Below are 15,166 nucleotides of genomic sequence, written 5' to 3' on the forward strand. Positions count from 1 at the left end.
TATTTGCAGGAGAGCTGCTTGTGTGTTTGCAGTGCAAGGAAAGCAGATTAACATGGTTTGGAAGAGCTGCTGTGTGACACTGACCTCAGTTTCATTTGGGGGGTTGTTTGGGGAAAGTCATCGTGTTTCAGAAGCAAGTGTGATAGGCATGCACCCTGCGTCCTGGCTTTGCCAGGCTTTGATCACATCAGAGAGTAAAGGTGGTACTATATTATGCTGCTTTTTTTCCTCTTCTTTCCCTGGCTCATTTTCCTTTCTGCGCACGCACACGTGCGCATGCGTGCGCTCACACACACACACACACACACACACACACACACAGAACTGCATTTTTTATTTCAATCTAGTTCACTTGTCATTCCTCATTGCATACAAATTTCAGAGACTGTGGTCAGTGTTGTATTTGAGGGTTGAGGCTCACAGGATCACTTTTTAACAAAGAGGACTGTTAAGGATAGGGCCTGTGGACAGATCTGTGCCCTAACCACTACTCTGCTTAGGGCCCCTAGGTCTGTTCATGTCTGAATGCTTTGATTTTTGATTATGTATAATTTTGGCCTCTCTGAAAGTCACAGTATCAGAATTTTACAGATCCTGTGGTCCCTTCTCTCAAATATACCTGTGTATTTCTATAATGGAGGTGAATTATTTTTCTGCATGTCTGTGGATAAAACTTTTAGTGTAACATTTATTTTAAAAGATAGCATATGCACAAAGTTCTCCCTCTCTTGTTTTTCTTTTGTTCTCTTTTGCTTTTGTTGTGGTAGTATGTACGACAATCCTTTCTCCTTCCTCTTCCTCGCACTTTCTGGGGACAGTAGTGATGAAGAAGATGAAGAAGATGATGGTGATGATGATGATGATGAAGGTGGTGGTGGTGGTGATGATGATTTTTCTTGTGTCCAGTTTGGGTCCAGGTATCAGAGGAATGGAGTCTTACCCTGCATGTGCTTAGGTGTTTAGGAACTAACTTGTGTAAGCCCTGCTTAGGGCTTTGCTTTGAATCCAAACTGGATAGGGTTAGGTGAGGTGGGTCAACAAGTATATTGAAGTGTGAGGATTTTACAATGGGATGAAATGGCACAGAGGACAATTTCCTTAGTTGTTGCCATTCATCACGCAGTTCATTCAGTTCCTCAAAAAGGAGGGACATCCCATTGATCCATTGAAGAATCTTCTTCAGTAGGATTACACTCATTGCTGGCATTTAAGAAGGACATAGGACTGGAACCTGGGATGTGTATGTGTTTCTCTCCCATCCTGTCAAGCCTGGTCTTGGCAGTCTGTTGAAGAATACATGGGGTCATACTATGTAGTATACTTGGGCTTCTGCTTTCCTCTTAACCTTAAATTTCCCTGAGTTCCTCTTTGTCCTCGGTGAAGCCAGTCTGCATTTGTCTAAAGAGCCCGTGCAGTGACAGCAGAACCTAAAATAGGCTTCACCGAATAATTGCCCCTGAAAACTGTAAAAAAAATTTCCTGAGTTTTCTAACTGACTTTGCACACGAAAATAGGAGTTGTTTCTTTCTAATCCTCTGACTCATTGTCTTGCCAGTTTGATCCTAAACTGGAGTTTCTTCTGGACAAAGTTGGGATTTGTGCTGTGCACTGTTCAAAAATAACTCTGGATTTTAAATAGAACCCTCTGTAGGAGTTAGGTACACTTCATTAATTGAACAGTGTTCAAAAGACTTATTAGAGAACACATAGAAGAATGTTGACACAAGGTTAAATGTCGATTCTGGAAGGTTGACATTTGTGTTAGGTTGATCTTCATACCACTATTTCTCAAGTAACTCTCCCAGAGGTATCTTCTCATGTTTCTCTGGTTGCAAGATCACAGTCACACAGCAGACAATGTCCTTAGGAATTACTTCCCATACTTGGTTTTAAAGGGGCTTCCTTATCTGCTTTGCTCTAAGTTGTCTGTGGGAGAGATGCTTCTGCTCGTGGCCCATTTAATTCCAAATCTTCTAACACATGCAGTCTATCACAGGCTGCTTTTACTAATGACTCTCTAGGTTTCTAGCGTCCCAACCTGGCCTGAGATCTTCTATATTTACTAGGAGAAATACTTGGTGAGGTCCTAGTAGTAACTATAAACACTTGAGTGTTACCTGTCACATCCACTGTCAGTGCTGTGCCTAGTGTCTGTCCTTCAACCACTTTTGTAGCCGTGGGTGAGGAAACCAAGTTCAAGTGCCCTTGGTGAGGTACAGAAAGGTTAAAATCACATGTGTGTCAATGGCAGACCCTAGATTCAGATTAAAGCAGCTGGAATCCAGGGCTTACGTGCCTGGCATTTCCATCTGTGCCCAGCAGTGCCTGTGCTGTTCTTCCCTAATATTTATTTCACCTTTAAGAGTCTATGTGTTTCTTGGATAGGAGGTGCCAGTCTTTTACCTCTTTAAAAATTATTTTTTACTTCTTAATTACAAAATATCATAATTAAATCTCATGCCACTTAGTTGAGAGTCCATTGTTGGAGGTTACAATGCAGTGGCACAATCCAGATTGTCAAATAACCTAATTGTAGGTAGCTAACAAAATAGATATAGCTTGAGACAAGTAAGTATTAAGAGTATATATGTAGGGGCTGGGAATACGGCCTAGTGGCAAGAGTGCTTGCCTCATATACATGAAGCCCTGGGTTTGATTCCCCAGCACCACATATATAGAAAACAGGTCAGAAGTGGTGCTGTGGCTCAAGTGGCAGCAGAGTGCTATGCTAGCCTTGAGCAAAAAGAAGCCAGGGACAGTGCTCAGACCCTGAGTCAAGGCCCAGGACTGGCCAAAAAAAAAAAGTATATATGTAGAGTCAAACCAGGAAGAGAATGGACAACCTTGTATATTTGAGAGGTCAGCAAAGAAAAAATTTTCTTCCTTTTTGGAATAGGTCTTTGCAGAATTTCATTTATTTTGAAGTAAGTTATTTTAATACTGGCTTCTTAGCTGGGGAGATTGTTTTTATAAGAATCAGGAAGATAGTCTCCATCTTCTTTCTGTTTGCCCAGTAGAGTTGATGCATTTAAGTCCTTTGGGAAGGAGTTGTGACATACAGTCATGTGTTAATTCCTTACTGTGGTGGTGCTAAAGGTTAGTTTAAGAAAGGTGGGGCAGAGCCTGTGGCTCACACCTGTAATCCTAGCTACTCAGGAGGCTGAGATCTTGAGAATTACAATTCAAAGCCAGCCCAGGCAGGAAAGTCCATGAGACTCTTACCTCCAATAAACCACCACAAAACCAGAAGTAGTACTGTGGCTCAGGTAGTAGAGCACTAGCCTTGAGCTGAAGAGCTCAGGGACAGTGGCCAGGCCCAGTGTTCAAGCCCCATGACTGACCAAAAAATAAAATAAAAATGTAGGGCATTCCTTTGTATTGTTTTCAGGTCTTCTATAGCAAGAGCCTCATGAGGAGTCATGAGGAATTAGCTTCTCCTGTTCTTGCAAGAGAGAAGACAGTAAAGGGGAAAATGGTCTTGTGAGTCAGATAACTGTAGGAATTATCCTGAGGACTTTTCTGATTGTTTCCTAGGGAGTTGGTGACAGGAAGAAATTGGGTAGTGTTTTTGTTTTATGTGTTTGCTTCCTTTCCTAACTACTTAGGTATTTCAATGAGGAAAATCAAACCTTGAATGTCCTAAGCCTATAGAAGGACAAAGGACAAACTAGCCAGCAGTGGAAAAGGCTGACATCCATGCTACTATTCCTGCTGGTCACCACTGCTAGAGGATGCATGGAAAGGATGAGAAGGAAGCCCTTCTACTTATCCCTCCCATGCACAATAGGCCTCTCACGCTGGTTATGCTCTTTGTACTTAGTACACCCTCCTGCCTTTTCAACCTTTGGATTTATTTTCTCTCTGAGCCACTCTTGCCCCAGATAGCTATGTGGTTATTTCCCCAACTTCTCTCAGTTCTCTGTGTGAATGTTATCTTGTCAGAGGCTGGTCCCTGATCCTTAAGTACACATGAAGCTGGGTGCTGGTGACTCATGAGGCCTATAATCCTAGTAACTCAGGAGGCTGAGATCCAAGGATCATGGTACAAAACCAGCCTGGGCAAGAAAATGCAGCTGTGGCTCAGGGTGGTAAAGCATTGAGCAAAAAGAGCTCAGGGACAGTGCCCAAGCCCTGAGTTCAAGCCCCACGACCAACAACAAAGAAAAAAACACACTTGGCTCAATCACCTGTACTCTGCTTTACTACCAGTGTGTTTTTGGTGGTCACTGCCTTTAGAACAAGTCATCTAATCCGAGTGACCCAGTGTACATCCCAGGACCTACAGCAAACCTAGAGCACTTGAGGCCCACTGTCCTCACTTGTTCAATAATTTGTGCTGGCTGAACATGATAAATAGGAGGTTGATTAAACCCACTATGGAAGAAATGCCAATGAAGTCCTTTAAAAGAAGGACGTTTTCTGGTTATATTTGAAATGTAGTTCAACTCGCACAGATCTGATATGTGTAAAATCTCCAGGAATATTTTCAGAAGAATTCAGCTACATTTCTATTTTGTGAAATAATTACATGATTAAATTGCACTGCTGATGTAGTTACCAGAAAAGTGTTCACATATTCTCACAAAGGGAGGGATAATTTTTTTATGTGCTTTATATTTCCAAAAGTTTAGAATGTCTCAATTGTAAATATGTCATGATTTCTTTTTCTTTTTTTGGTAGTACTAGGCATTGAACCTAGCACCTGTGATTGTTAGGCAAGCACTCTTTCTTTTGAGCCATACTCCTAGCCCCCCCAAAACATGAATTTTATAACTTTTTGATGAACAAAAATGAAATGCTGCTTAGGTAGTTTTGAGACAAGGTGTTTTTGTGTAGCCCAGGCTAGCCTGGAACTTGAGATCTGAATGCCTCAGCCTCCTGAGTGCTAGGCTCATAGGCGTGCACCACTGTGCTCAGCTGAGATGGAATTTTTTTTTCATAGTGAGGGGCTGTACTGGGGCTTGAACTCAGGGCCTGGGTGCTGTCCCTTAGCTTTTCATTCCAGGCTAGGACTCATATTACTTGAACTGTAACTCTACTGCCAGCTTTTTGCTGGTTAAATGGCGACAAGTGTATCACAGACTTTCTTGCCCAAGCTGGCTTCACATCATTATTTTTACATCTCAGCTTCCTGAGTAGGGTTGTAGACAGGAGCCAACACCTGATATAGCATTTCCTCAAATGAATAACATGAGCGCCTAGCTAAGAGACAGTACAGTTTTGATACTTGTGATCATTATTTCCTGTGGTACCTTTAGAATTATTCTGTAATTTTGAAGCATATTGACAAATAGTGAGATTTAGCATTTCCCTGTGGATTAAGATTTTTGTGTCATTTCCCACTCTTAAAAAGTCAGCTGCTCATTTGGTTCCTGATTGATCACCAAAATACTACTGTATCTGTTAGCTTTGAAAATTCTCTTGATATTGCTAATGACTACCTTTCATTGCATTATCTTACACATGACAACCAAACTTCTAGAACTTGTCACTTTTTTTTTTTTTGGCAGTCCTAGGCCTTGGACTCAGGGCCTGAGCACTGTCCCTAGCTTCTTTTTGCTCAAGGCTAGCACTCTGCCACTTGAACCACAGTGCCACTTCTGGCCCTTTTCTGTATATGTGGTGCTGGGGAATCGAACTCAGGGCTTCATGCATGCTAGGCAAGCACTCTACCACTAAGCCATAATCCCAGCCCAACTTCTCACTTTTTTTTTTTGCCAGTCCTGGGGCTTGGACTCAGGGCCTGAACACTGTCCCTGGCTTCTTTTTGCTCAAGGCTAGCACTCTGCCACTTGAGCCACAGCGCCACTTCTGGCCATTTTCTGTATATGTGGTGCTGGGGAATTGAACCCAGGGCCTCATGTATATGAGGCAGGCACTCTTGCCACTAGGCCATATCCCCAGCCCCCAACTTCTCACTTTTGAAAGAGCTTTCCATTTGCTTGTCTGAGTTTCTCAGTTCCTGGGACTTACATGTGTACATAGTAATGGCCTGGCCACCTTATACTTTTCAAGTCTTAGCAAAATAGTTGTGAAAGTATTTCAAGTGATAGTGAGAAGCAAATTTAAATTGAAAACTGGAATGTATTACTGAAAATAGAACATAATTTTAGTAGCAGTTACAGAAGCCCACCCTATTTAAGTATGTGAGTTCACACAAACACATAAGTATGGGTGCAACATCAAGCTCACTCCTTGTAGGTGGTTAGGGCCTGTCAAAATAAATTTAAGATACTTTTCAGAAAGTGGAGGTGTGCCTGAACTGGTAGATTGACAACTTTGAGCAAAAAAGCCAGTCAAGAGCTGAGTTCAAGCCCCAGTACTAGCGTGTGTGCACATGCGCACACACACACAAAACACTTGGCACAAACTTCAAGAAATGGGGTTTATTATTATGGAAATGAATAGTTAAAATGTCATTTTAGACACAAGAAGAATCAGTTTTCATTGTCATCCATAAGAGCTGCTTCAGGGAAAATTCCTCTCACTTGTACATACATCAAGCCTGGATTAGCAAATTTCATCTTTGGGATTGGTTGTGTGGGAAATGTAGTCACTGAATCACTAACATCAGAGGGAAGAGTAAGGAAGCTAAGATTGCTGAGGGTAACAGGGCTCAGTACAAGAGAACCTGCCTTGCTAGCAGGAAGCCCTGAGTTCAAATCAGCTCTTAGGACAAACGGATTTCTACATTTAAAGATGAAGCCCCCTTTTTGCTTTTGAGGATCTATTATGTTTCTTACATTTGTTCATTGGTTTTCCTGTTTTATTATTCTGTGAGATTTTCTGTGCTTTGTTACACTACTCATCTTTCTGTTATTAGACCAGTTAGGAAGTAGTAGGTCCTGTTGTTAGTTAATAAAATGTACCAAAAAAGGTGAGAGCTCAAGGAGTTGAATGTTTGCTTTAGCAAGCTCAAAACCCTGAGTTCAAACCCTAGTATTGTAAAATACATACATACATACATTCATACCAAAACATTCATTGCTGTAAAGACCCAAAAATGAATTTGTCTGTATTTGTCTAGAGTCATGCTGACCTGCCCATCTTTGTAATGGCTCTTGTGAGGTTTTTTGTGGGTGGCTTTCCACCTACCAGCAGGAAGGGAAGGGCTCCCTTCTTCCCTGGACTGTCTCTCAATTCCTCCCCTCTTCCCCCCCCCCCTTCCTCTCCTCCTCCCTTTTTTAGTTTTTTTTTTTTTTTTTTTTTTTTTTTTTGCCAGTCCTGGGGGCTCAAACTCAGGGCCTGGGCGCTGTCCCTGGCTTCTTTTTGCTCAAAGCTAGCACTCTACCACTTAAGCCACAGCTGGCTTTTTCTGTTTATGTGGTTCTGAGGAGTTGAATCTAGGGCTTCATGCATGCTAGGCAAACACTCTACTGCTAAGCCACAGTCCCAGTCCCCCTTGCCTTCTTTTTTTTTTTAATCAGAGTATATTGTAGATTGTAAGAAAGCAGATTTGCCAGATTGTGGGCTAAAAGCTTTGACATAAAACTGTCACAGTTTTTGCTTTTATTTATATTTTGGTGGTTCTGGGAATTGAACTCAGGGCTTCATACTTGCCAGGCATTTACTCTACTATTGGAGCCATGACTCCCAGTCTTCTTTTCACCTTCATAACTAAAATACTTTATTACTGTCATTTCATTCTGAGGCCAGTTATTTAGATTTTACCTCAAATTCTAGGATCAGTTTTGTGTATATATTCCAGAAGTAGTTCTGACATGTATATATATGGGATGTAACATATTGTTACTGTCTCAGTCCATTTATTGTCTGTTGAAGTAGGGCTGTGTCTTAGCAAGTTCCAGATACCCTTTCCATCTGTCATCTTCTGTTTGTAACATTGTTGTTAAGTTTACTTTCTTCCTCTTCATTTTACAAATCCTGCTTCTTTCTAGGCCTTGATTACTCTGTAATTTTTTGTATCAGATCAGTAGGTGAGTTAGACACTTCATTTGGTATGTGTTCTGCCAGTGGTGACTTTAACTGTGTTTCACTTCCTCAAAGCTAAGCCTTGTTATTTTGAGTAATGACAGTGTGTCACATTGCTCCCTGCTGATATTTTAGAAAGCACTTGGACATTTTCTCACTGAAGCCTCTCAGCAGATGAGATAGAGGTTCAGGGTTCAGGTAACATGTAAACAATTAAGTTTGGGTCTAGAGCCCATGTCTCTCAACTTGTGGTGCAAGATATGTTTGCTTTGTTTTTACTGTACTGCTTTGCCTTGTTCCCTGTAAATGCAATAGCAAATATGGTCCTATCTCCTCCTAATGGGATACTTTCCCCAGGGCCTAGTCCTGTTGCCAAATGCTGGTTAAGGTTTTTTCAGATCTATGCAAGAAGTGATGAGGCTGACTAATGTTTTCTTAGACCTTTCTGACTTTACTCCCAAAGCCTTGATATATAGCTATATAGCCCAGTCTGACTTTATGAGAAGTCATCTATGGTGCTGGTTAGAAGCTGGTCAAATGCTTAGCACACTCACTATCACTAGCAGTGAGTGCTTCTGGATCATAAGTTGCCGATCGTACAAAAATAAGCTCCCCTTTGCCCATGCACAAAGTGCTTTCTAGAAACCAACTTTCAGAGGACTAGGAGAAATCACTGTCTTGCGATGGAAGCAGTTGAAGCAAGCAGTGAATTCCCATCTGCGCTGCATGGGGTTTGTGCTTTGTGGATGCAGGGATCCTAACAGGCTTTCTGCTGCAGAAACTCAAACTCTAAAGAGAACTAATCAAGAAGAGGTAAACATCATCAGTGGTTTTTTTTTTTTTTTTTCTCTTTTCCAAAAGTTTGGGAGCCTCTGGTGGAGCAAGTAATTGGGATTCCTACAGTGACCATTTCACCATTGAAACTTGCAAGGAGACAGATATGCTGAACTACCTCATTGAATGCTTTGACCGAGTTGGAATAGAGGAAAAAAAAGCACCAAAGGTACCATGAGACAGTTTTACTTTAAAAAAAAAAAAAAAAAAAAGAACTGGAGTGCTAGTGGCTCATGCCTGTGATCCTAGCTACTCAGGAACCCAAGATCTTAGGATCATAGTTTGAAGCTAGCCTGGGCAGGAAAGTCCGGAAGACTCTTATATTCAATTATTTATAGAAAAAGCCGGAAGTGGAGCTGTGGCTGAAGTGGTAGAGTGCTAGTCAGTTTTTTCCTCCCACTAGGACAAAATATCTGAGAAAATCACCAAAGGAGAAAAGATTTATTTTTGACTCAGAGTTGAAGAGATTTAAGTCTGTGGCTGGTTGGGTTTCATTGTTTGTGGGCTGTGGCATCATGGCAGAAGGGTGTGTAGCAGAGCACAATCGCCAACTTCATGGCAGCTGGAGAGCTCACAGAGCCAGAGAAGGGAAGGGGGAGATAGGCTAGACCAGGACATACTGTAAAGATCTACTTCCTTCAGCCAGGACATACCTCCTATATCAGCTATGAATGAATTCAGTCAAGAAATTAACTCAGTGATTGATTCAGAGACCTCCTGAGCCAGTCATCGCTCTAAAGTCCAAGTCTCTAACACAGGAAGTCATTTTCAGATTCAGACAGTAGACCTGCTAATCTGTGACAGTAGTAATAACGGTAAGCAACATCATGAAGCACATGTAGTGTAGACTACAGTAACTCCACGTTAGCTTTAATTCTCTCAGTTGCTCGGAGTTATCAAGTAGCCCTGTGCAGGATAGATATTCTTTACATGGTATGGATAAGCAGGTGAACGTCAAAGGTTAAGTTCATTATGATAAAATTCTTAAATAATAACTTGCAGGGCTAGGTTTAAACTGAAGAAATACGTATTTTCCACTATTTTGTACTGACTTGATTTCCTTGTTTTTCATTTTATTCTTTGTTCATTACTTAGTTATGGTTTTACATTAGAAAATTAATCTCAGTATCCACCTATTAGTTTTAGCAGTACTGGAGTTTAAACTCAGTACACTGTTGCTTAAGCAGCTGCTCTGCCACTTAAAGCCTACCTCTAGCCCCACCTGTCAGTATTGTATTTGTAAAGGGCCTCTTTGAGGATTATTGTACTTGATCTGTAGGGGAGATGGGAGGGACAAAGAAAGATCACATGTTTCCCTGCTTACCTCTTCTGACTAGATTTCACTTAAGACAGTTTATGGCACTTTGTTCATTATGAATAAAACAAAAATGAAAAGCCATTTTCCAGCCATTTACTCTCTTCTTACATTTGTTGGTTTTCAACAGCATGATGTTACTTTGCTTTTTGTCCTGACAACTACCTTCCTTTTCCAGATGTGCAGCCAGCCAGCAGTCAGCCAGCTCCTGAGCAACATCCGCTCACAGTGCATATCACACACCGCATTAGTACTCCAAGGTTCCCTAACACAGCCTAGGTATGTTATGAAGGATTGTTATGTGGCTGTGTGATTGACACCTTGCACCTGGCTGGATCACTCCATTATCTGAAAAGTAAAAATGTTTGACTCAATAACCTGAGATTTCTTTCCTTCTCTAAAATGTTATGAAAATGATACATGTTTTCTTTTTCATCTTCTAAACTACAAGGCATAATTTGAAAAAAAATAAATTAGACCTAAAGAGTAATTTTTGAAGTAGATTGGTATTGAACTATGTGGACGCTCATAAAGAAAACTAGAAATTTAGTTTAGAACTACCTGAAGTTGGTGGAGGCATTTTGTAAAGTGCATATATCATTGCTTTGTATGTATTATACATCAGTTTATGTTACTTAGTAGTTAAGAATAGTGGTAGAATAAAATCACACAAGAGACTACATTACATTTTATTTTATTTCACAAAGTTCCATAAAAGACTTTGTATATTTAAGCAAGATAATGGCATATAACACTGCCATTACATGACAAAATGTTTGCTACCTGAGTCTGAAAACAACCTTTAAGACAAAAGACTTGCTTCAAGGTGTTTTTAAATAGCAGTGATTCAGAATTTTAAAAAGGAAAATAAAAGTAATTGCACTAACCTCCCTGCTGCTCTGATTTTGCATTTGTGGTACTTGTGATTACGTTTTTTCAACTAGAGATAGATTTACGCTCCTATTTTTTCTCCATAAATCACTACTATATCCTGCCCTTTACTTTGTTTATATCAAGTATTTTCTTAAAAGATATAGGTATCAAATCAAATTTCCTCTGTGTTCATGCTGCTAAAAGTAAAGTAATAAAGATAAATGTTAGCATGAAAAAAAGACTTTGTATATTGGATTTCTTTTATGTAAAAATATGAAAATGGAAAGTGACACAAAGTTCACTCTTTACATTCTCCTTGTTTTTTTTTTTTTTTTTTTTGGCCAGTCCTGTGGCTTGGACTCAGGGCCTGAGCACTGTCCCTGGCTTCTTTTTGCTCAAGGCTAGCACTCTGCCACTTGAGCCACAGCGCCACTTCTGGCCGTTTTCTGTATATGTGGTGCTGGGGAATTGAACCCAGGGCCTCATGTATATGAGGCAGGCACTCTTGCCACTAGATCATATTCCCAGCCCCACATTCTCCTTGTTATATGCCATGCCCACATGTTGTTGTTGTTTTTTTTCCCAAATTTTTATTATCAAACTGATGTACAGAATACCCACGTGTTTTATAAGCTTTTTTTCTTTTTTCCCCTGGTCCTGGGACTTGAGCGCAAAGCCTGGGTGCTGTTCTTGAGCTTTGTTTTAATTTAATTTAATTTTTTGCCAGTCCTGGGGCTTGAACTCAAAGCCTAAGCACTGTCCCTGGCTTCTTTTTGCTCAAGGTTAGCACTCTACCTCTCGAGCCACAGCACCACTTCTGGCTTTTTCTATATATGTGGTGCTGAAGAATCAAACCCAGGGCTTCATGCATGCTAGGTGAGCACTTACCACTAGGCCACATTCCCAGCCTAGTTCTTGAGCTTTTTAGCTCAATGCTAGCACTCTACCAATTGAAACACAGCTCTACTTCCAAGGGTTTTTGGTGATTCATTGGAGATAAGAATCTCAGGGACTTTGCCACCCAGGCTGGCACAACCCTCAGATCTAAGGTCCTAAGTATCTAGTATTACAGATGTGAGCTACCAGTGCTAACCTTTAATGCTTCAGGGCTTGGTGTGTTTTTTTAAGCTCTTTTTTTTTTTTTCCTCCTCCAGAGCTGAGGACTGAACTCAGGGCCTTGCATTTGTCAGGCAAATGCTCTTCCACTTAGCTAAATCCCCTACCCGCTAGTGCTGCAGTTTTAATGGACTGTGAAGGAAGATGAGATCTTTGAAATTACTTATAGCACTTCATTAGAAGACAAAGAAATGACTACGAGTGGTTAGAAAGGTTTCATTGGCTAAATCTTATACAGAATATTTGGGAGATTTCAAGTTTGGCTTCTGACTGGGCAGGTAGTCCTGCCATGTGCTTATATTTGTTCTGCATTGTGAGATCACTTCACTGTAGCCTTTGGCTTTTGTGGGTCCACAGGTCCATGCAGCAGCCGTCCTTCCTTGTGCCCTACATGCTGTGCAGGAATCTCCCGTATGGCTTCATTCAAGAACTAGTGAGGACCACTTATCAGGATGAAGAAGTGTTCAAGCAGGTATGGTCCTGTGAGTTTCCTACTGTACTTTTTAGCCTATACTAAAGTTGATGCCTAAATATATTGGAAACTTCTCTTCCCACATTCCAGCATTCTTGTTATTTGCTGAGAGGTAGACCAACCTAAGATTCTTTTCTTGAGAAATCTGGCTTTGACAGCTGTGGTATTCAAATCATGTGCTCAGTTCAGATATTCAGTCTTCCAAACAAGGTCTTTGTTAAGTGCTTTGGAATATAAAAGTCCTATTGGGCACTAGTTGGCTCACGCCTGTGATCCTAGCAACTGAAGAGGCTGACATCCAAGGATCACAGTTCAAAGCCAGCCCATGCAGGAAAGTCTGTGAGATTCTTACCTCTAGTAAATGACTCCAAAAAAGGCATAAATGGCACTGTGGTTCAAGTGATGAAGCACTAGCCTTGACCAAAGAAGCTCAGAGATGACATCCAGTTTCTGAGTTCAAGCTCCAGGACCAGCACACACACACATAAAAAGAGCCCTATTGGGCTGGGAATGTGGCTTAGTGGTAGAGTGCTTGCCTAGCATGCATGAAGCCCTGGATTCGATTCCTCAATACCATGTAAGCAGAAAAGGCCAGAAGTGGTGCTGTGGCTCAAGTGGTAGAGTGCTAGCCTTCAACAAAAGGAAGCCAAGGACAGTGCTCAGGCCCTGAATTCATGCCTCATGACTGGCAAAAAAAAAAAACAACAACCTTGTACCAGCCAGGTGCCGGTGGCTTGTGCCTATAATTCTAGCTTCTCAGGAGGCTGAGGTCTGAGGATCATGGTTCAAAACCAGCCTGGGCAGAAAAGTCCCAGTGAGACCCTTACCTCTAGTTAACCACCAGAAAACCAGAAAATGGCACTGTGGCTGAATTGGTAACATGCTAGCTTTGAGTTCAAAGAGGCTCAGGGAGAGTGCCAAGGCCCTGAGTTCAAGCCCAACTACCAAAAAAAAAAAAAAGCTGCATCCCTTATTTCCAAGGGACTCTTATCATGAGAATACAAGAGGGGCTATAAGATGATGTACATTTATTTTTCACATAGCAGTGCTAAACATTGGTTGTCTGAGTATCTGAGATTAGTTATGCAATAACCAAATTAGCTCAATCCTGCATAGCACATAGGATCCAAACTAGGAAAAGATGCATTACATCTTAGTATTTATATTTTATTTGCTTCATACTTACACATTGTAATGTGATTTGTGTTAAAGTCAAGTGAAAATATGTTTCTTAACTGTTTACTGAGTCTTGATAGTTTCCCAGAAGGTAACACTCAGCTGTACTTTTCCTTTGCTGTTCTGTAGCCTGGAGCATTCATAAATGCAGGCCTTTCCCATGAAGAAAACATTATTTTTAAAAGTTTCTTACAGCTTACTCAATTATCCCTTTTTTTGTGTGACTGGAGAAACAACAGTTGCAATCAATAATGCATAATACCTTTTGTAAACTGGTTTATACCTAGTATTATAACTATTGGTTTTAAGACTAAATTCTCAGGAATTGTTATTTCAGCAGTCTTCAAAGAGAATACAAATCCCTACTAATGTTACGGACTCTCTCTAGAATTCAGTCCCTGGGCTTGTCTTCACTGATAGTCTTGTTGACATATAGGAGTATAAAGGCAGCAGAGTGACCTCTTCTTTCAAAAGCTATGTACACCAAGTCTCATGAAAACACGTGATGGTCTTGGAAGGTTTGAGTGAAGTGCCCATAATTATTTATTATTATTAATTATACTATTTTACCAAAACAGGCACCCAGAGTAGTTGCCACTGTGTACTATACACACAGTAATGGCAGAAAGGGCCATCTGATGCCTGTGTTGTTCATAAACCTACTTGAGGTTATGAAATGAACTTTTTGGTCTTTGTAATTGGGGTAAACTTAAAATAACTCAAATTGAAATTCACCCTCCTCTGCCCACACTGGGATTTGCAATCAAGGCCTTGCATTTGGTAGACAGGGTACTGTATACTTTGGTTTTTGTTTTTGTTGCCAGTCCTGGGGCATGGACTCAGGGCCTGGGCACTGTCCTTGGCTTCTTTTTGCTCAAGGCTCGCACACTACCTCTTGAGCCACAGCGCCACTTCCAGCTTTTTTCTATATATGTGGTGCTGAGGAATCGAACCCAGGGCTTCATGTATCCGAGGTGAGCACTTTACCACTAGGCCATATTCCCGGCCCAGGGTACTGTATACTTGAACCACATCCCCTATGCTCTTTGTTTTAGTGGTACAATGGTTTCAACTCAGGTTGCTTTACCACTTGAGCTATACCCTCAGTCCTGTTTTTTTTTTTTTTTTTCTTTTTGCCAGTCCTGGGCCTTGGGACTTAGGGCCTGAGCACCGTCCCTGGCTTCTTTTTGCTCAAGGCTAGCACTCTGCCACTTGAGTCACAGCGCCACTTCTGGCCCTTTTCTGTATATGTGGTGCTGGGGAATTGAACCCAGGGCTTCATGTATACGAGGCAAGCACTCTTGCCACTAGGCTATATACCCAGCCCCAGTCCTGTTTTTAATGACAGAAGTTTACTACATTTTCAGTTACTACTAAAACTTTTAACACTCATTGCCTTTCCTTACGTTACCATGAGGTTGGGGGTTTCTGTTTCTGTGTATGTCTGT

At 41.1% G+C, this 15,166-nt stretch overlaps 1 protein-coding gene across 2 annotated transcripts in view; it reads left to right on the plus strand.

The window, feature by feature from the left end:
• Ube4b (ubiquitination factor E4B) overlaps positions 1 to 15,166 on the plus strand; it is a 114,592-nt gene that overhangs the window by 48,311 nt on the left and 51,115 nt on the right. Inside the window, exons 8-11 of one of the 2 annotated variants that reach the window (XM_048350205.1) lie at positions 768 to 917; positions 8,794 to 8,935; positions 10,260 to 10,360; positions 12,428 to 12,542. In XM_048350205.1, the coding sequence (XP_048206162.1) occupies positions 768 to 917; positions 8,794 to 8,935; positions 10,260 to 10,360; positions 12,428 to 12,542 (508 nt within the window). The remainder of the gene's footprint in view (positions 1 to 767; positions 918 to 8,793; positions 8,936 to 10,259; positions 10,361 to 12,427; positions 12,543 to 15,166) is intronic. The other variant, XM_048350204.1, reaches the window with a different exon arrangement.

The sequence above is a fragment of the Perognathus longimembris genome, chromosome 7 (assembly GCF_023159225.1).
Source record: "Perognathus longimembris pacificus isolate PPM17 chromosome 7, ASM2315922v1, whole genome shotgun sequence".
Classification (NCBI taxonomy): domain Eukaryota; kingdom Metazoa; phylum Chordata; class Mammalia; order Rodentia; family Heteromyidae; genus Perognathus; species Perognathus longimembris.